Source organism: Nothobranchius furzeri, chromosome 3 (genome assembly GCF_043380555.1).
Source record: "Nothobranchius furzeri strain GRZ-AD chromosome 3, NfurGRZ-RIMD1, whole genome shotgun sequence".
NCBI lineage: Eukaryota > Metazoa > Chordata > Actinopteri > Cyprinodontiformes > Nothobranchiidae > Nothobranchius > Nothobranchius furzeri.
In genome coordinates this window covers 70,897,545-70,918,323 of record NC_091743.1, presented here as the reverse complement: position 1 = coordinate 70,918,323, position 20,779 = coordinate 70,897,545, and the positions used below count along the sequence as shown (strand labels likewise).

General features: G+C 44.4%; 2 protein-coding genes across 4 annotated transcripts in view; both read right to left on the bottom strand.

Annotated features, from left to right (window-relative positions):
- Positions 1-1,082: 1,082 nt before the first annotated feature.
- The window catches only part of pacsin1b (protein kinase C and casein kinase substrate in neurons 1b), a 37,428-nt gene continuing 17,731 nt past the window's right edge, over positions 1,083-20,779 (bottom strand). For 2 of the 3 annotated variants that reach the window (XM_015958585.3, XM_015958586.3), the window contains 9 exons: positions 15,785-15,910; positions 12,796-12,952; positions 12,387-12,622; positions 12,146-12,301; positions 11,464-11,639; positions 11,261-11,381; positions 11,051-11,172; positions 4,233-4,423; positions 1,083-3,172 (listed from right to left, as the gene is read on the bottom strand). In XM_015958585.3, coding sequence (XP_015814071.1) covers positions 3,063-3,172; positions 4,233-4,423; positions 11,051-11,172; positions 11,261-11,381; positions 11,464-11,639; positions 12,146-12,301; positions 12,387-12,622; positions 12,796-12,952; positions 15,785-15,844 — 1,329 coding nt within the window. In that variant the 5' untranslated portion in view covers positions 15,845-15,910 and the 3' untranslated portion in view covers positions 1,083-3,062. Of the gene's footprint in view, positions 3,173-3,605; positions 3,774-4,232; positions 4,424-11,050; positions 11,173-11,260; positions 11,382-11,463; positions 11,640-12,145; positions 12,302-12,386; positions 12,623-12,795; positions 12,953-15,784; positions 15,911-20,779 lie in introns of those variants that run through there. The other variant, XM_070549938.1, reaches the window with a different exon arrangement.
- On the bottom strand, positions 4,430-8,854 carry LOC139068808 (uncharacterized). Its single transcript, XM_070549058.1, has 5 exons — positions 8,684-8,854; positions 8,141-8,396; positions 7,946-7,950; positions 7,690-7,902; positions 4,430-7,605 (listed from the first exon to the last, which is right to left on the bottom strand). The coding sequence occupies exons 1-5, from the start codon at positions 8,852-8,854 to the stop codon at positions 6,385-6,387; spliced, it is 1,866 nt and encodes a 621-aa protein (XP_070405159.1). The 3' UTR covers positions 4,430-6,384.

Sequence of the window (20,779 nt, the reverse complement as noted above, 5' to 3'; positions counted from 1 at the left end):
CACAAACTAGTTTTTAATGCTGCATAAATTATTTAGCATCATTTTGTTATTTTTACTACAAGAGTTTCCTGCCAAGTGAGTAACAACCTCTTTCAGTTTAATTCAAATGGAAGTTAAATGGTAATTATAGGCTGGAGCTGCCGGTGGGTGAAATAATAACACCCTGTGTTTAACCAACTGACACTTATGATAATGACAAAACAAACAAAAGCCGACCACAAAATCTACACAAAGAGGAAAGCAGTTTTGTTTTCACCGCACGGTTTCCCTGCATGCCGTGTGTCCTGCAGAATGGAAACTAAATCCTGGAGAGAAAAAAGAAAAGCAAATGAACCCTGTGACCAAACCTCAGAGGAAATGATGGATGGAAGATAAAAAATGATAAACTGACTATATTCTGTTGGGTTTCTGCAGCGTAGTTGCCTGCTTGCATTGTCATTTAAAACAGAAAACAAACAGTCAGCAAAGAAATGAGCCTGAGAGGCCTTATGGACAACAGGTGCAGCTGTCAGGTGCACCTAACTGACCCGTGTAACTCTGGATGTCATGTTCCTGTGACTGTGATGAACTGGTGAACCTCACCTGTCTGCCTGATGGGCTCTGGGGCCAGGCGATGGGTGCAGTGAGATGGGATTTAAATCTGAAATGATAACATCTGCTCACCGAGGACCTCTTGTGGCAACTTCTACTGCAGAAAAGTAACTAAATATTTAGATAAAGATCAAAAGGACAAACTGTTCTGAAATGTACATTTTTTTTATTCACACCTTATAGTCTTGACTTTATTATAGTCACCTGACCGACTAAAGCCAACCTAATCGGAGTACAACTGATACTATTGGCTGAGAAACAATGTAATAAGCTGTGCAAGTGAACTTCTATTTTTCCAAGGATGGAGGGAGCACATCTACTCGTGTTTACAGTCAATAAATAAATAAAATAAATAATACTGAATGCCCATGTACATGCACGCACACACACACACACACACACACACACACACACACACACACACACACACACACACACACACACACACACACACACACACACACACTTAAAAACAAAAACTTCAGCAGTCATTTACTTGTGTGGATGACATTTGTCTTGCATCTTTATTAAGATAAGACATGCGTGTGAAGCCATGACACAATTTTAAGGTATTTTATACTTTTGTTCAAAATCAAAAAAAATCAGAGGTGTTTTATAATTTAGAATATACACAATAAATAAGAGCAGGATTTAAATATTACACTAGTGCACAAGATGAGACCAATATTTTAGACCTACAGTAGAAAATTCAACATGGGGGATTAGATTTTCGTATTTTCACAGTGTTATCTCTACTTTCTGTGCACTTTGAATAAATCACATCTTGCATTTTAAATGAGCAGCACACGCGTGCTTTCCCTCTCCAATAATCTGTTATGTGCCTCGGTTTTCAGATTTTTTTTATTTGTAGCTAATTCAGAGGAACGGACACAATCCAAAGACGCCCTCTAGTCTTCCGACGTTGCAGCAGAAGCAAAGGAATAGAAAAAAGATGTTTGTGGATTTTTAAACGACCAAATTCCAGGAGTTTGGACAGTGGAGATGTACGTCTTCAATCAGTTAATGAAGGAGGAGTTGATGTGTCAGTGTAAACAGATCTGGATGAGCTGGTGTCAGATTCAGCGCACTCGTTCACCGTTGAGGCGACTCCCTCTGAATCAGGAGCTAACTGAAGCCACACTGAGACTGAGAAAGGAGATATTTTCTTCACGATTTTGTAAAATGAATCATTATGCATTTGCAGATTAAATATTCTCTTTATCTTTCTGCTTTTAGAGCTACGTCTTTCCTCATTTGCATCAGCAACACCTGCCTTCCGTCCGCCACAGAAGAGGATTCTTCAGAAACACGTGCCGCTAACAAACCAACCCTTTCCAACACCGACATGCACTCGTAATTTAAATTTTCTGATTAAAACAAAACATTTAAATAGCAGGAAATTTCATTCAATACAACCTACATTTTTTTAAATTTGTTTTGGTACACAGTGAAACAGCTAATCATCACCCCCGATAACAGAGGAGTTTTAATTAAACTGAGATTCAGCCAATAATTAGGTGGAAACAAATCAAGGCCATGCGCTCGATCAGTTCAGTAAACGGTGAGCAGGAGCATCAGCATGCACCGAATCACACAGACGAGAACTGAGTCACAATCGCTCAGAGTAAGCAAGGCTCATTAACTGCAGAAACAAACAAGTTCTGATTGGAAATGGAGCTAATCTTCCAATAAAAGAAAAGAAAACAGCGATGAGGTAAGGTTTCCAGGCAGTTTGTGCTCATGGAGTCTGCATCATCAACACAGAGGAGAACATCAGCAGATTGTGATAAATAGAACAGGCACATCGTTGTAGATGGGTAAGACAGCGAAGGTTAATGTAAACAAACCTCCTGGTGTTTGGTAAAGAACCATTTCCACTTCAGAGACGTTTTACTCACCGATGACAGGCGGATTCATCTCACTTTTAAATAATTCAGCAAGACAGGACAATTAAAACTAAACTTCATCTGAGAAAACCTCAGAACGAGGCTGCACAGAGACTTCTGAGCTGTAACTCATACCAGGAAATATCCTGTACCCTAAGTGGTTATTATGAGGCTTTGCAGTTGGTTTGTTGCCCGGTGATGCTTACACATCCTGTAGATGTAGCCGAGGGCAACAAGAAATCCAATCTGAGAGCTAATGCTGAGCGAAACATCTGAGCAAATGCATGTCCTAAAAACAAAGTACCACCGTACAAGAAATGCACAGCCCGTCCCCCCCCCCACGTTCCAAATGATGATGCCGTGTCAAACGTCTGATCAGAGAAAATGTCACGTTGGCATCCCAGCCGGTGAACACAGCTACAGCTTCAGTTTCTGTGGCGATCCCGAGCGCTCTTCCTCCGTGATGAAGATGAAGACAGCTCTCCTTGTCTGACAGGAAGAGGAAGCTTTGCTTTGAAGTCTCTGGCTATGTGCAGGTATGAGTTCAGACTGGGTTTCACCTCCGAAGAGCCAAGCATTCCTCAGTTAAATCGGCTCAACGTAATTGGCCGGGTAAAGACCTAGCTGGCCGTTGTCTAGGCGACCTTTACACCAGCCCTGATCGTCCTCGTCCTCCAGCTTTGTCAGCATATCACCTTGATCGATAAACAGGGACATAAAAATGCAGCAGGGGGTGATTAGAGGAAACTCACACAAATCACAACAAGAATATTCACAAAGACAATGCAATCTCCAGGTTTCTGAACACATTTTTCATCTTTAACGTTGCACTAATTCCACCATCAGTGGATTGTTTGATTTTGGAAATGGTTTGTGATGTCAATACTTCTGTTGAGTCGTGACCAGAATAGGAACCCCTTTGGAAATCTTCCCTCTAATGTCATCCACATCCTGAGATCTCTTCAGGAGCAAACATCTGAGCTCATTTCTGTTATAAAATACTACAACCATTGAAACGTAGTGATCTCAGACATCCTTCATCCTTTGATCACCGACCTTGTTGCCTACAACAACCACAACGATGAGAAGTGAACTGGGATTCAGTAACGATGACCGAGCCACAACAGATTAAGTTGACTGGTTTATTTTGATTTAAGGAAGAGTGAGAGAGAGAGGGTACGGATGAGGGAAATGGTTGAGGCTCATAAGGGGAGTCTTGTGAATGGCAGCTAAGAAGGAGAACCAGGATGCAGGCTCGGTCAAAGTAGCCAACTTTAGAACCTCCCTACATGGCACCTGGAGGCACAGATAGTAGATGTGGGAAGAATGGATAAGAAGGCAAGGATGAGGGTTAGGAATGAAGGATGAGAATAAAAAAAGAGAGGACGATGAACTGGATTTATTTGTTAGAGGGATGAAATGGATCTAATGCAAGGTTTAATGGTTGTATTCACGTAAATAGTGATTAGAGATGAGTGGGGTGGGGTGAGGTGAGGTTGAGGATGTGAGGTAGAGGGGAAATTGAGAATTACAGGAAGGCCTTCTCACTGATGAGATAAAATATAAAGGTGTGCCCTTGTTATCTGAGTTAATCATTCATTTATTGGTTTCTATTGTAAATTGATAAAAGTACATTAAAGTAGCTGTTTGGCCCGGGATAAGATACAGCTGTATAAATGTGACCTTTGGCCAAGTTCAAATGGCGTTTGAGGTGTACCTTTTGTTTCACGCAGCCTTAAACAACCAAACACTCACCAGCTCTGAAGCTGAGCTCGTCTTGCTCTTGGCCTTCGTAGTCGTACAACGCTTTGACCCTCACACCTTCCCCTTCGTAAAAGGGGCTGGGTCCTCCATTGGTGTCACTTCCTGAATGTGAGCCCTTCTGCTCATCGTCTGACCACTCGGTGGAGGCCGTGTACGCCTGGTTCTTCTCATAGCTGCTCACACTGAACACAGAACCCAACATTAAACATCCATGGATCAAAACTTCTCATTTATAGGTGAAGTGTTTATAAGCAGAAGTTTAGCTTGAAATGTTCTTCACATATCGATGGCAACCAATCACTGTGAACATCCGGCTCTTATTGATTGGATCCTGATTTGTACGTCAAACTCCCCGTTCCATGCAAACTTCTCTTTGTGCATGAATCACATGTTCTTGGTTTGGTGCAGCCAAACAGCAAGCGAAGCCAGAACCGGGCTGCCTAGTGTAACGGATGGCACATTCCGTTCTGCAGATTTCATTTAAAGATTTGTGTCATGGTCTGCGTCTGTCTTCCCCATGTGTCTCCTGGTGTCCTCCATCCCTCTCTAGATTCCCTCTTGTGTCTCTTTGTTCCCCAGCTCCTCTTGTGCTCCACTCCATGTTCTCCCCTTGTGTTGTAGCCCTTTAGCGCCCTCATGTGTCCTTGTCTGTATCCCTGTTGTGTGTCTTATGCTGTAGCTCTTTGGCGCCCTCATGTGTCCTTTTTCTGCGTGTCAGTTTAGTGTCTTATGTTTATAGTCCTTTAAGTCTAGTCCTCCCAGGTTTTGTGTCATCTCATTCTTCCCCAGGTCCTCCAGGTCTCGTTTACATTCTGTGTCCTTGTAGTCCCCAGCTTCCTTGTCCCCAGCTCAACGTGTGTGTGTGAGATCCAGTCTCCTGCTCAGTTTGTGTGTTTGTGTGTGTGTGTGTGTGTTGTTCTGTGTGTGTGTGTGCTTGTCCATTCCCCTTTCCCGTTTATATATTAGTGCCTTGGTGTGTGTGTATTAGTCCTTCCCGCAGCCTTTAGATTTAGTTTTGGTGTCTTAGAGTTTCTTAGGTTTATTTGGCCCTCCTCTGTTTCTGTTTGCCCATTTTGATTATTAGGTTCACCTGTCTTCCCTCCAGCTCTCACTTCACACACCTGCTCCCATTTTCCCTAATCACTTCTCCCAGCGTATTTAAGCCCTGTCTGTCTCTGTGTTCTTGTCGGTCCATTGAATGTTTGTTATTCTGTCAGTCTCGTCTCGTTTGGAATACCAGTGTTCTTTGCCCCTTGGACTTTCTAGAGTTTTTGATCTCCAGAGCTTATCTGGAATTTTGGACTTCTGGCTCGCTGCCTGGATTTACTTTTGTTCCGCCTTCAAAATAAAGAATTTTACTTTTTCATCATCTCTGCCTCGTGTCATCCTGGGTAACTGCATATTTGGGTCCTAACATCCTCAGAACGTGACAGAATGGACCGACCTGAACAGGACCCAGCAGGAACTCCAGGTACACAGGAGATGTTCTTTTATGACGGTGATCCAGACCTTTGTATGGGTTTCATTCGGGACTGTGCCCGTTGTTTGGACTTGGAATCTTCAGAGTTCAACAAGGTGTCGTATATGGTGCTCTGGTTGAGGGGTAAAGCCATGCGGTGGGTTGCTGACCGGTTCGACATAGAGGATCTTAAGGCTGTGTCTTTTTGGGACTTTGCTGCATTGCTCCTCCGCACTTTTGGCCGAGATCCTCCTCCACCAGTCGCTGATGCCACCTCAGCATCTCAGATGGGTCACACCGCCACACCCTCACCAGGTCCTGACAGGGCCACCACTTCCTCTCCGATGTGTCACACCGCCACACCCTCACCTGATCCGGACTGCATCAACTCCCCATCTCAGACCATCAGAACCGGATTCATTTCAATCTCTCCTATGCATGTTGATGCCACCTCAGTTTCTCAGATGGAGTACACCACCACACCCTCACCAGGTTCTGACAGCGCCACCACTTCATCTCCGGTGGGCTGTATCACTTCCTCCGCACCTGTTGAAGTCACCCCCGCACCTCCTAGGAGTCGTGCTCATCGTAGACGACAACGCCATCACCAGCACTCTACTGAGGCCAGAGTGGTGCCGCCTATCTCAGAGGCCCCTACTCGGAGACCTGCGTCTGAGTCACACCTCACCTCAGCGGTGGTCCAAGGGAACGCATCGCACCTCGCCTCAGCGGTGGTCCAGGTGGACGCATCGCACCTCGCCTCAGCGGTGGTCCAGGTGGACGCATCGCACCTCGCCTCAGCGGTGGTCCAGGTGGACGCATCGCACCTCGCCTCAGCGGTGGTCCAGGTGGACGCATCGCACCTCGCCTCAGCGGTGGTCCAGGTGGACGCATCGCACCTCGCCTCAGCGGTGGTCCAGGTGGACGCATCGCACCTCGCCTCAGCGGTGGTCCAGGTGGACGCATCGCACCTCGCCTCAGCGGTGGTCCAGGTGGACGCATCGCACCTCGCCTCAGCGGTGGTCCAGAAGCGGACGCCACCCGGCTCGAGCCCCGAAGCAGACGTACCCGGCTCGAGCCCCGAAGCAGACGTACCCGGCTCGAGCCCCGAAGCAGACGTACCCGGCTCGAGCCCCGAAGCAGACGTACCCGGCTCGAGCCCCGAAGCAGACGTACCCGGCTCGAGCCCCGAAGCAGACGTACCCGGCTCGAGCCCCGAAGCAGACGTACCCGGCTCGAGTCCCGAAGCAGACGTACCCGGCTCGAGCCCCGAAGCAGACGTACCCGGCTCGAGCCCCGAAGCAGACGTACCCGGCTCGAGTCCCGAAGCAGACGTACCCGGCTCGAGTCCCGAAGCAGACGTACCCGGCTCGAGCCCCGAAGCAGACGTACCCGGCTCGAGCCCCGAAGCAGACGTACCCGGCTCGAGCCCCGAAGCAGACGTACCCGGCTCGAGCCCCGAAGCAGACGTACCCGGCTCGAGCCCCGAAGCAGACGTACCCGGCTCGAGCCCCGAAGCAGACGTACCCGGCTCGAGCCCCGAAGCAGACGTACCCGGCTCGAGCCCCGAAGCAGACGTACCCGGCTCGAGCCCCGAAGCAGACGTACCCGGCTCGAGCCCCGAAGCAGACGTACCCGGCTCGAGCCCCGAAGCAGACGGCGCCCCCTCCGGCTCCGAAGCAGACGCGCCCGGCTCTGAAGCCGACGTCGCCCCCTCTGGCTCTGAAGCAGACTCGCCCGGCTCTGAAGCCGACGTCGCCCCCTCCTGCTCTGAAGCGGACATCTCTGTCTCAAGTCTCCCCACACGTGTTCCAGTTCCCCAAGCCTCAAGTGTTCCCATCTCGAGTGTTCAAGTCTCCCAGCCTCCCGAGTCACAAGCCTCCCAGTCTCTAGCCTTCCAGTCACCTCAAGCCCTCCAGCCACCTCAAGCCTCCCAGTCTCTAGCCTCCCAGTCTCTAGCCTTCCAGTCACCTCAAGCCTTCCAGTCACCTCAAGCCTCCCAGTCTCTAGCCTTCCAGTCACCTCAAGCCTCCCAGTCTCTAGCCTTCCAGTCACCTCAAGCCTCCCAGTCTCTAGCCTTCCAGTCACCTCAAGCCTCCCAGTCTCTAGCCTTCCAGTCACCTCAAGCCTCCCAGTCTCTAGCCTTCCAGTCACCTCAAGCCTTCCAGTCACTTCAAGCCTCCCAGTTTGACGTTCCCCAGTCTATGTTCCCTCAAGTTCCCCAGTCTGAAGTTCCCCAGTCTACGTCCCCTCAAGTTCCCCAGGCTGACGTTCCCCAGTCTACGTCCCCTCAAGTTCCCCAGGCTGACGTTCCCCAGTCTACGCCCCCTCAAGTTCCCCAGTCTGACGTTCCCCAGTCTACGTCCCCTCAAGTTCCCCAGTCTGACGTTCCCCAGTCTACGTCCCCTCAAGTTCCCCTGTCTGAAGTTCCCCAGTCTACGCCCCCTCAAGTTCCCCAGTCTGAAGTTCCCCAGTCTGTGTCCCCTCGTAGTCGTGGTCTTTGTCCAGAGTCCCCTGTTGGTAGTGGTCCTGTGTCCCCTCTTAGTCATGGTCTTTGTCCAGTGTCCCCTGTCGGTAGTGATCCTGTGTCCCCTCTTAGTCTTGGTCTTGATCCTGTGTCCTCTCTTAGTCTTAGTCTTGATCCTGTGTCCCCTCTTAGTTTTAGTCTTGGTCCTGTGTCCCCTCTTAGTCTTAGTCTTGGTCCAGTTTCCCCTCTCAGTCTTAGTCTTGGTCCAGTTTTCCCTCTCAGTCTTAGTCTTGGTCCAGTTTCCCCTATCACCACACTCCTACAGTCCAGGCTCCTGGTTCCCCGTCGCCGGCCCCCCAGACTCCCACAGTCCCGGCTCCTGGTTCCCCGTCGCCGGCCCCCCAGGCTGACACAGTCCAGGCTCCTGGTTCCCCGTCGCCGGCCCCCCAGACTCCTACAGTCCCAGCTCCTGGTTCCCCGTCGCCGGCCCCCCAGACTCTTCTGTTCCCTCCTCGCCCGCCCCTTTTTGGGTTGTGTTTTGTTTGCTCCCTCCTCTCCCTCCCTCTGGTTGTTTCGTGTCTGGTTTTGGTCTTGTCTTTTGCTTGTGGTGTTTGTCTGTCTTATGGTCGTCTGGTATCCGCCCTTAGAGGGGGGGGTACTGTCATGGTCTGCGTCTGTCTTCCCCATGTGTCTCCTGGTGTCCTCCATCCCTCTCTAGATTCCCTCTTGTGTCTCTTTGTTCCCCAGCTCCTCTTGTGCTCCACTCCATGTTCTCCCCTTGTGTTGTAGCCCTTTAGCGCCCTCATGTGTCCTTGTCTGTATCCCTGTTGTGTGTCTTATGCTGTAGCTCTTTGGCGCCCTCATGTGTCCTTTTTCTGCGTGTCAGTTTAGTGTCTTATGTTTATAGTCCTTTAAGTCTAGTCCTCCCAGGTTTTGTGTCATCTCATTCTTCCCCAGGTCCTCCAGGTCTCGTTTACATTCTGTGTCCTTGTAGTCCCCAGCTTCCTTGTCCCCAGCTCAACGTGTGTGTGTGAGATCCAGTCTCCTGCTCAGTTTGTGTGTTTGTGTGTGTGTGTGTGTGTTGTTCTGTGTGTGTGTGTGCTTGTCCATTCCCCTTTCCCGTTTATATATTAGTGCCTTGGTGTGTGTGTATTAGTCCTTCCCGCAGCCTTTAGATTTAGTTTTGGTGTCTTAGAGTTTCTTAGGTTTATTTGGCCCTCCTCTGTTTCTGTTTGCCCATTTTGATTATTAGGTTCACCTGTCTTCCCTCCAGCTCTCACTTCACACACCTGCTCCCATTTTCCCTAATCACTTCTCCCAGCGTATTTAAGCCCTGTCTGTCTCTGTGTTCTTGTCGGTCCATTGAATGTTTGTTATTCTGTCAGTCTCGTCTCGTTTGGAATACCAGTGTTCTTTGCCCCTTGGACTTTCTAGAGTTTTTGATCTCCAGAGCTTATCTGGAATTTTGGACTTCTGGCTCGCTGCCTGGATTTACTTTTGTTCCGCCTTCAAAATAAAGAATTTTACTTTTTCATCATCTCTGCCTCGTGTCATCCTGGGTAACTGCATATTTGGGTCCTAACATCCTCAGAACGTGACAATTTGTTTCACATTAAGATTCTAGTTCTGCTCTAGTTGGGAAACGTTTAGGAGACGGACCTGCTGTATGTGAATGCAGCCCGTCCTCCGTTGGCCGGCAGAACTATAGCAGAGAGGTGCGAGTAAGAGTGACTGAGCTGTTCAGGGGTTTTTCCCCAGACTGTTGGCAGCACTGTGCTGCTATGATGTTGAAATAATTGATAAACCCAAAAAGCTGAAAAATTGTCTATTTTGTTCACCATAAAATGCCACACTTTATTAGCTAGTATACTGAATTGTTGTATTGTTATGTAGGTGCGTAACTTTAGGAATATGGCAGAAAATGTGCCGACAGCGAGTCTGAAACGTACGTCCTGTATTCTGAAGGTGCTATATAGGAGGCGAGTCCTGGAGAACAGGAGTTGGACTGCTGAACTGTGTGTAATCTAGGGGTGGGAATCGAAAACCGGTTCTTGATGAGACCAGGTTCCCACTGTTTCAATTCCTAGGAATCGTTTGCCATTTTCGCAAAAGATTGCCTTATCAAATCCAGTTGGAGCAAATGATGTCACAGTGCACGTTGCGTAGCTTACGCATTTACTCAGCAGGAAACATGGCGCCTAAGCGGCACAAACACTTCAAAGTTTGGTTACACTTTACGAAAAAGGATGGCAATAGGACAACTTGCAAAGTTTGCAAAGTAGATATGTCATCAAAGGGAGGAAACGCAACGAATACACAAAAGCATTTGAACACAAAATACGCAACGACGAGCGAATATCGTTTTTGACCCACTCCGAATTGGAGACTTTCAACACAGCAGCAGCGGTGACGTTGGCACGTCCTCTCCTGTTAATACTGCAGGTAACTAATCAGCTAGCACCGGCTAGCGTGTTAACGTCGTTTCCCTCATATATTCACCTCCACACTAACAGACTCCAGCAACTGATGTCCAACCTCTTATAATAGCTAAGGCAACACTACACCGAACAAGAAGACTCCACCTTCACAAGGAGCTTAAAAAAGAACATTTGGAAAGATCTTTCCAACCATACCATGTACAATTGATTATTTATCATTAATAAACTGGCATTATAATGCAGGAGACTGCCCCCTATTGAACTACGTGAGAATTTATAAGGAATTGTATTGATAGATAGAATCGACAATGATATAGACATTGATAAAAGCTTAATATAATCATTTATGACAAAGAAAACCTCTCCTATTCCACATTTAAGTGAGCAGAGAAAAGACCAGAGTACAATACTCTGTGTATGACGTTAACTTAAAACACTGAATTACCTCCCCCTGTCTCCAGACTGAGGGTTACCCACTGCTGTCTTGACATTAGTCAGCATGACATCATCATTTAACTTCTTCTTTTCCTTTTTGGAGATGTTATGAGAAAGGTCTGGGTTGTACTCCTGCAAGCAAGAAACTATGTGAATAAATAATACAAAGTAAGTCAGTCTAAATGCTGAGTCTTTAATGCATATAATGTATTAGTTTTACCTCAAACTTGGGCCAGTTCATGTGCATCCCAGGGCCATGGACACTGCTGAACCACTTCAGATCTTCTTGAGCACTAGCCGAGGTGATGGTTCGCTCCAGATCTCTGTACACTGTGGCATAACTGTGGATGGATAGTAAGCATTTAGTGTGTGGACAGTTCCGCTGACTTCATTTCCACGTTAACAGCTTAAGAGCTGCCAAACCTTTGGTCCTCTGTAAGGTTGAGGTGGCGTTTGATGTCCAACAGCACCTCCCTTAGGAAGCTCAGCCTCTTCTCTTCAAACTGCTGGCACTGGTCAAACACCTGCTCCATGTTTTCCATGTACTGAGGCGTGCACTTACTCAGCTCCTCCAGGGCCTTTTCATATTTCTCCTTTGCCTACATGACAGAAAACACCAAGAAAAACGAGGTAATATTTATTCATTTGCTGGCTAGATGTAGAAAACTAAGCTGAGAAGCACTAATTCTGGATTTTAGGGGAAATGCTGATTTCTTTTCCGTTCACGGCTCTGACCTGCTCATACCAATTGTGTAGTTTGGTATATTTATTTTTATACCTCATCAACTTTAAAATTCAGGGCTGTTGTTGCACAGTTCATGTTTCTCAAAGGTAAAACAGTTGATCTTTGTGACAGAAATACAGATGATCCAAGTAAAATTAGGACTTTTGGCTCATTTACTGTATGTTTAGGCGCTTTTCGTGAATCAAATAAGACGTCCCCCTGCAGAAACTCGATGAAACAATAAAGAGGAATGCAGGAGTGGTGATCAGTCAACTTTGACTCGAACTCTGCAGCTTCAAATGACCGGCCAGCTGATTTGCTTTTAGCTCAGTTTCTAGAACCCTGCCAGCTCCTCGGGCCCGTTACAGCTGACGTTTTCACCTTCTGCGAGTCCTGTTTGCATTTGTCCAACTTTTCCTGCAGTTTCTTCTGCTGCTCAGCCGGCGCCGAGGCTTCCCCCTTGCTGTTGGCCTCTCTGGCAGCAGCCAGCTTCTCCTCTTTGCAGGCCATGTGGTATGACTTCTTGGCAACCTCGACCTGAGCAGTATAGGTAAAGGTTCTGATCAGGAGGTCTGCACTAAACAACAACACAACAGTCTCTCTGTGGGACTGCCTTCCTCACCTCTTTTAGCTTCTTGGCCCACGGTTTCTGGCCCTTCCTAAAGCCCTCATCTGCCTCTTTGGTCTCCTTGAATCCTCCCATCATCTGTTTGTGGTATGAGTCCTTCTGCCAGTTCTTCACCTTCTCAAAGTCTTCATTGACTAGGTGGTTCTTCACTTCCTGGTGAAGCTCGCTCACCTTTTCTGCCTCGCCCATAACCGCCATCCAAGCTAGCTCCACCGTGCCGTACTGAGGACCTGTATATATGCAGATAACGCTCAGTTTTATTTATCATCACAATAATCAACACAGTCCAAAAGGTTCATTAGAAATTTTTCAGCTCAAATCACCAGACTCCTTTGGAGGTAATCTTTAGAAATTAGAAAAACGAGGCATTCAAGACTAAAGAGCTCTACTGCCTGCCACTTACCTTTATCCACCAGCTGTTTCCATCTCTTAGACCACTCAGTCAGCTGCTGTGCATATGCTTTCTCGATTTTGGCACGCTCCTGGATGCAGTTCATCAGGTCGTTGCAGAGCCGATGACCGTCATCGATGCGTTTCACTGTGCGTTTGTAGTTCCCAACCTTACATAACAACAGAAAATTGTTGTTGTGAAACCCATCCAGTAATAATAATAATGCATTGGACTTATATAGCGCTTTTCTAGACACCCAAAGACACTTTCACACATTCACACACTCCTAGTGATGATAAGCTACTTGTAGCCACAGCCGCCTTGGGAGGTCTGACAGAGGCGAGGCTGCCATTTGGCGCCGTCGGCCCCTCTGGCCACCACCAACACAGGCAAGTTGGGTGAAGTGTCTTGCCCAAGGACACAACAGCAGGATACCCCTGGCGGGAGCTGGAATTGAACCCATGACCCTCCGATCATGAGACAACCCGCTCTACCACCTGAGCTACTGCTGCCCCAGTAGATGGAAGACAACCAGTAGTTTTTCTTAGCAGCTTCAAACTTTTTGTATAAATTTTTAAAAGCCCAGACCACATTTGTATCAGTTGGTTAAAAACATTAAAAAGTGCCTTATATATGCTTCTGTCAAATACTTTCTATTAGAAATTGTCAATTGTGGAAATATTAATTCAATCTAGTGACATAAAAAAAACTCTTAAAAGTCTAATGTGTGAAAAACTGGGACATCTCGTGGCACAAATAAAGAAATGCACTTAAATAAAATCCCAAGCCCATTTTCCCCTGCTGGTTTACTGTATCAGCATGGTACTACAATTATGTAAAGTGTTTAAAAAATCTTTTAAAAACATACATAGCTTATTTTAGGATTTAATGACAGAAATTTTTAATCTAAAAACATTTAAAGAAATAAAAACAAGACTATTTTTGTTCTTATTTTCTAAATGTTACAAACTCTTTCTCCTACAGTCGTTGTTGAACATTTTTTTCTCATCTTTAGAATAGAAATCTTTCCATTTTTAACAGTGTAGAAACAATGCTTTGTTACTTTTGGTTTTCAGGTATTTTAGTCATTGACTCCAAAGGCTGTAAAACCATCTTGTTGTCTCGTTCTTCTACTCATTCAGGGTCAGATCTTATCCATCTACTTTCAAATAAAAACAGTTGAAAGAGTTAAAGATTTTAACATGAACTCAAGAAGCTGTCCTGGTTACTGTTTGCTGTAGATGTACTTTAAATCTGTCCTTCCACTTGTAAGATCCCTGTGTGAGATGCCACCTCACAACCTGCAGCTGCATCAGCAGGGAGGAGACTGCTGCTGCTGCTGTGTTGTGCAATGAAAAGTGCAGGGTGGGTTAATGTTATATAATTTACAACTCCTCGTGGGTGAAGGGCAGCACCTTCCCAGAGAGCTGATCATTAAACTCAGATCCATATAAACAGCCGTGGCTGAAACTCCAGGCTTGCTGCTGTTTTTGCTTTCCCGTGAACAACTGAAAACATTTAAACTCGCTGCATGAAAGATTTACCTGTAACTCACCCTGAAAATGACATTCTACAAACCTCGTATTTGCACCAAAGCAGCTGGAGGGTAAATGATTGTATTCAACGCCAGGACTTCGCTTCAGCAGCAGCCAGCCACGTCAGCAATAAGCAGGCGGCACTGCAGCAGCTCTAATGTGATGCAGAGACTGACGCTGATGAAGTGACAGCGTGAAGGATGCACTTTACCCCCTTCAGCTGATTTCTGAACACACAGGCGGACTGTGGGCAAAACTCGGGAATATGAGGGGGAAAGAGATAGCTTTAACGTCTCCTATGAGTCCAATCGTTCTATACAACTGTCTGAAAGCAGAGTAACACAGCAGTCTGTGCTTTCAGATGAGGGGAATCTATTCCCAGTTTGCCCAAAGAGTCACCTGCTCTGATCAATAATGAATGTATATCTGGGAGCACACAGCTCAAATAACCTGTGACTCTTTATGTTTGCGAAAGGTTGTTAGTGATGTAATGAGATGACAGAAAACAGCAGCAACATGCTGAGACAAGGAAATGAGGCGTTCCTCCTCTTTAGCTCAAACACCTGACTCTGTTGATGACACTTGACCTTGGAGTTTAACTCTAATGTCTGAAATTTGTTCTGGACTTTGATTCAACATCAATTTTCTTTTAGCAGGGGTTGATTAAATTCCCGTGGACTATAAACATCGTGTTGTTTTCAGATGATCTCCTAGCCTTCATCTTTAACATAATCTTTAGTTCAAAAGTAAAGTCTGACTTTGAGTTGAGGATTTACAGCAAATCTTGAATCAATATGGTTTATGCAAGTTTTTTTTTACTTCAGGTCTACATATAACCTCATCCATGCAGCGACCAGAGTCCAAACCACCAACAGCATCATCCACTCCCTGCACCCACCCTCTCATTTGCTCCAAAGTCCCTTCAGCAGATGCTTTACTGCAAAACTTCCTAATAATAACCCAAAAGATAACAGTGGAAAACATTCCTGATGGACTGAAGTACACAAGCACTGATCAATAAGCAAAAGATAAATATACTGGATTAAAATGTTGACTGAAGCCATTTTTACATTGTGGGGGCATTTTGCCAGTCCACACAATGTGGAGCACTCTAAAACCTGGTTTTAGAGGTATGGTGTGAATTAACTTTTAGTTTAGGTTAGGATTAGGAATAGAACCCCATTGGTTAAGGTTAGGGTATGGGTTAGGTATAGTGGAGTCACTGAAATTAATGGAAGGCAATGGAGGTCCACACAAACATATAAATACAAGTATGAGTGTGTGTGTCATTGATGTGTGAGTGTGCAGCATTCAAAGATCAGTGAGCCAGTCCTCCAGATAAATCTAATAGCTGAGTCCAGGCACTTTCCATCCCCCCATCCTCGTATGAAGCAGGTTTACTGAGAGTTTATCAAGCCAGTGCCACTTCCCCGTTAGGTTTAATCTGTCAGAAGCTTCATTCTCACCTCCCAGAAGCTGTCCGTGGTCTCCTCCTGGCTCGCATACTCGTCATAGGCTCCAGACATGGCTGCAGGTTTGGCAGGGCGGCTTCGGGTTGTCGGGGTCTACAGCAGAGGGGCGCTCTTCATGCACTGACAGGAAAACAGAAACAGTAAAGATGTGTAAATCAGAAGCTGTAAATAATGTAGCTAAATAAAACCATGTTACATTCAGAGAAATGTTTCTGCAAGGCCAGGATTAGATGCCACCGTTCTACAACAAGAAGGGAAACGTCTGCAAGGAATTATTAAATTACAGTTTTTTATTTTTTTTTCCTGAATCCACTGAAAAATAGAAAAGAGCTTAGAAAAGAGATGCAAGAGGCTATTTTTGCAACACTGTGCAGATAATGTGGGTAGTTGTTTTGTTTTAGCATTTCAGCTACTGGAACTGCAAATGCATGTCACTTTGAATATAACATTATTGTATTATTATTATTATTATTATTATAATTATTGTGGGCCAAGCGATCTTTGCAATATGCACATTTCACACACTGGAAATGCAAAAATAGACACGTCTACATGCGCCATATTTCCCTAAATATGACGATTCCGATTCAAATCTTGGTTGATCAGAAATCCCAAATCTCTGTTTACATGCACACTAACTGAAATGATCTAATCATGCCGTGAATTTATATGCACCAAGTACTCAATCAGATTAAATAGGCTGAGCATGTGCAGAATTTTCTTTCCCAGAAAAAAAAATTATTTAAACAAACAAAATGAAAAATGTAAAAACACAAAAAACAATTGTTCCTGCTTTCCTGATTCATTTAATCAAATTAATGTTTTAATTTTGCTCATAGAAGTTACATTTTATAAGTCAATAACTGCGGATATATGCTTTGCTGCATTTTATTGTTGATGATATTAAAATAAGGGAGGGTTACAGAGGGTTGCACAGACAGTCGGCCAGAACATTTAACTGAGGATGTTTTTCTACTCAACAACAGTCTCCTTAAACTTAAACCAGGTGTGTTTCACCGATGTTAACCTGTCTTCTTTACGAGCACGTCTCCATCCAGCTCCTGCAGAAACAGCTGCTGCATTCTTAGAAACGGGGATTCGTGCTGCAAACCCCGCAACGAATCTGCGTGTTTCCCGTACAGACTTAAACATGTTTGTCTAATAATTTGAGCATTAATCAGATTTTTATTTTACGTCCACAAAATGCAAATTCTGGATTATTTAAAAAGCGGCGCTCGTTAATTAGGCCGTCATTTATTAAGTCAGGTAATCTAAATGACGGCGGGGAGGCTTGCTGGTTGTTGCACACATGCAGAGTTTATTTTACTCCAACAATCCGAATGGCTGTGTGCATGCACGTCAATCAGAATGATGATGGACAACACCACCTCTCTCAATCGGATTGAAATTTCATTCCGATCGGGCCGAATTGGATCAGAACATTCCGATTGACATGTTTACATGCAGAATTTTTTATCTGATTGGGCGTTCAATCCGATTAATATTGCGCACGTAAACGTGGTTAATGATTTGTCCATAATTTGTTGAATACGCCTAAACTTTAAATTAAAAGTAAAACTTATAATAAGGAGTAAATGTTCATTTATTTCAGTGATTCTGCTCCGACTGAGAGACAATCTAAAGGCCCAGGAACCCTTTGCAGATGTTCTTGATTCATTAGCTGATTAGAGTGTAACATTCTGAGTCTAGAATATTGAACCTTTTCACAATGTTGTAGTCTGAGATGTTGATTGTGGGGTTTTCATAAGCTGTAAGCCATAATCATCACAATTATAACAAATAAAGGCTGAGTTATCTGGCTTTTATCAAACTTATTAGTTCAGCCTTTTAAGTGGAATTACTGAAATAATTGAACTTTCGGACCATTTTCAGATTTTTCGAGTTTTACCTGTGCCTGATTTTAAACCTACATTCAAAAATTCTAACTGTATTAAATTAATAAAATGGATAAACTAGTCAGCATTGGCTCTATTAAATATAATGTTTTTGCAATAAGATTAATACATGCACCAATCAGGATGTGAGACCATAAACTTCCTGTCTAAATGTGGTGGAACTAAATAAATATCTATTTATTTTATGCTTGTTATTATCCAGAGAAAATCAGAGTTGACCAAAATCAAAATGGGAACATTGGAGCTTTACGAAAACCTGGATATTGGAATGGACAAAAAAAAAAAACATGAAAATACTCCAAAGACCCCAGGAAACAGACAAAATTCCTTAAACGCTGAAATGAAGGGAAAATTAGTGTAATCAAAAGAAGTAGACTCAAAATCTATATGTGTGTCCATCTCTGAGAAGACAGTAGTCTGTTTTGAACAAACTCAGCACGAAAACCGAGCAAAGACGAACCCTCAACGGTAACATTATTCTGCTGCACACTCACGCCCACCTCCGTCAGGTCAGGTTCAGCTTGCTACCCACACTGCAATTTTAAACCCGAGGATGTTGTCAAACTGGCCTGCAAGGAGCAGAGACTCTTGCTAAGGGCTAATTAGCAACTGCCAATGCTATAAATACATCACACTTTTAAAAAACCTTAATATAAAAACTTTAAAAGGAAAACTAGAGCTAAACAATAGGATGAGACAAAGTTTGGTCACTTTCTACACAAATACAGTGATAAAAATACTATTTTCTATTTACTATATTTGCTAATGGTTTTGTGGCACTGTTTAATAAACATTAATCACTGTAATCTAAATTTAAAACAACCTAAGTGTTTGGGATTTTATCAATATTTTTATCAATAAACCCATTTCCTGCAGCTAGAGAGAGGGACAAGAAGCAATAAGGCAGACATACATCCAAATCATGATTTGTGGCAAGTGCGCAGGGCAAATGCCCCGAACATCTGGTCACAGAGTTTATTTATACAAAGAGATAAGAAAGGAATGGGAGTGGATCATGTGTGTGTGTGGGAGGACAAGAATGTGTGTGTGTGTGTGTGTGTGTGTGTGTGTGTGTGTGTGTGTGTGTGTGTGTGTGTGTGAATGCTTTCAGGACATTCAATTAGTAGATCTGTTAATAGGACTAAAGTAATGAAATATAAAATTTCCATAACACTAAGTTTTCCACATATATCATAGTTTTACACAAACACTTGTCATACACAATAAAACAGATGATTTCCAGCTGGTAGCAATAAAGCCAGACATATTGCAGCAGCAAAAGTGAGAAAAGGATGCTTTTGCATAAAGCAAAAATAACAGCACTAACATATTCTCCTACAAAAGATATAAGATATGAATGTGTGCAAATGAAGCGCGACCTACAAACCACAACAAAGGCAACAAACAAAGAGACAATGCTCCAACCAGAACGAGATCAAGATAAAATTCAAAGTAAAGATGCAAACATCTGACAAAAACCCCACAGAAACAAGAGTGTGGGGATGGTTTTCTGACAAAGCTGCTATCAGTGCAGCTAAACGCCATCTGCAGAGACAGCAGGTTTCATGGAGCCTCTGCTGGAATACTGAATATCAATAAGTAGATGATGGGACACAGAGAGTGTCTGATCTCTAATGCTGTGCATTACTGACTGGTGCCATTTCTGCTGCAGCCATTCATTAAATGACCCAAAAACGGGCTGAGAAAATGCCTGATCTGTGATGAATGACATGGTTTGCATGGTAAATTAATAGTTTGGCATTTAGAGAAAAGTGCTCATTCGCTTTCTTGTGGGGGCTTTAATGAGCGGATCAATGCTGCTTTTAGGTTTAAAATTAGCTTCAGAAACAGAAATGAAACAAACATAGAAACAGGTGTTAAGGCTTGATGCAAGACATGAAAACAAACTATTAAGACATAAAAAGCTCATTTTGACCCCTGCATCATAAAACAATTGTTAGTAATAAATGAAAACACAAATTTAAAAGCTTGCATACGTAGCTGTGTCTGAGGAATGGTGAGTTTGATTCTGTTTCACTTTCCCTTCAAAGCATAAAGAAAAGGTTTGATAGTTTCTAAAGAGAAAGACCAGCGCTCTCTGTGGCACTTCTCACTCTAATGTGGGTCAATGATGCCAGAGCACCCTAACCTGGCAAGCCTCTTTATATATGTAAATGTACAGACTGGCCACGGCCCATAGACAGAGCTCAGTCATAGGGGCAGACTCTGCAGTTGTCTTACAAACTGTCGCTGGATGTAGGGCTGTGCAATCTGAAGACATAAGATCGTTAAAGATTATAAAGTGATGACGATCTACCAAAGCTTGGAGATTGCAGAGCCGTCTATGTGCGTTCTATCACCTGTACCATTATTTCTGCACGCGTCTACCGGCACTTTTTTTTTTTCAGCTGAGTTACACTATTTGCTAGTCCTTGCTTCGCTGCAGCTGTGGTGCTACACCTGCTACAAACACATAGTGTCATGATTGGCTGGACCTAAAATTGTTCAGGCCAATGACAGACCTGTTAAAATGGAGCGTTGCTAACCCAACCCGAAGAGCTAAATCCTTTACTACTGCTACGGTTTATCTAGGTTCCCCAGAGACAGAAGCCAAACTGCATATTGGCCCATATTCAATGATAGGTTTGTTTACCTGTAAAGAGCAAGTCACCTCCAAATCAACTTTTTTTTCTGATAAACTATATAAATGTGTGTCTAATCGTGCTGCAGACACATGTGGTCAATAGTTTAGCACTTAAGTGAATTTTAGTTAAAACTTAAATGTTCTGCCTAAAACTGTCAGTGTTGTGCCGTTGTCAGCTAAAAACTCTGCACTGCGTATGAATTTAAATCTGCCATCACTATTAGCTAAGAGGTACCCTAGAGCGTTAACTAGTACCATATGATGTCGCAATGTCATTGTGAGCCTGTGTGTGTGTGTGTATTTGTTAGCGACTCCGCCCTCTCTGTCTGCAAGGCAACAGCATTTGTTGCATTTTTCAAACAGGAAGTGGGAGTGGAGTAAAACTCTGGTAGGGGGTGACTTGCACTTTAAATGGTAAATGGCCTATTT

What these genes read in the sequence shown, in the direction of transcription:
- LOC139068808 (XM_070549058.1), bottom strand. Translation starts at nt 8,854, where the DNA reads ATGGGGAAGACAGACGCAGACCATGACAGTACCCCCCCCTCTAAGGGC. An exon ending in CACAACCCAAAAAGGGGCGG is followed by an intron (nt 8,397 to 8,683) that starts GCGAGGAGGGAA and finishes AACTGGACCAAG; the next exon opens with ACTAAGACTAAGAGGGGACA. An exon ending in TAGAGACTGGGAGGCTTGAG is followed by an intron (nt 7,606 to 7,689) that starts GTGACTGGAAGG and finishes GGAGGGCTTGAG; the next exon opens with GTGACTGGAAGGCTAGAGAC.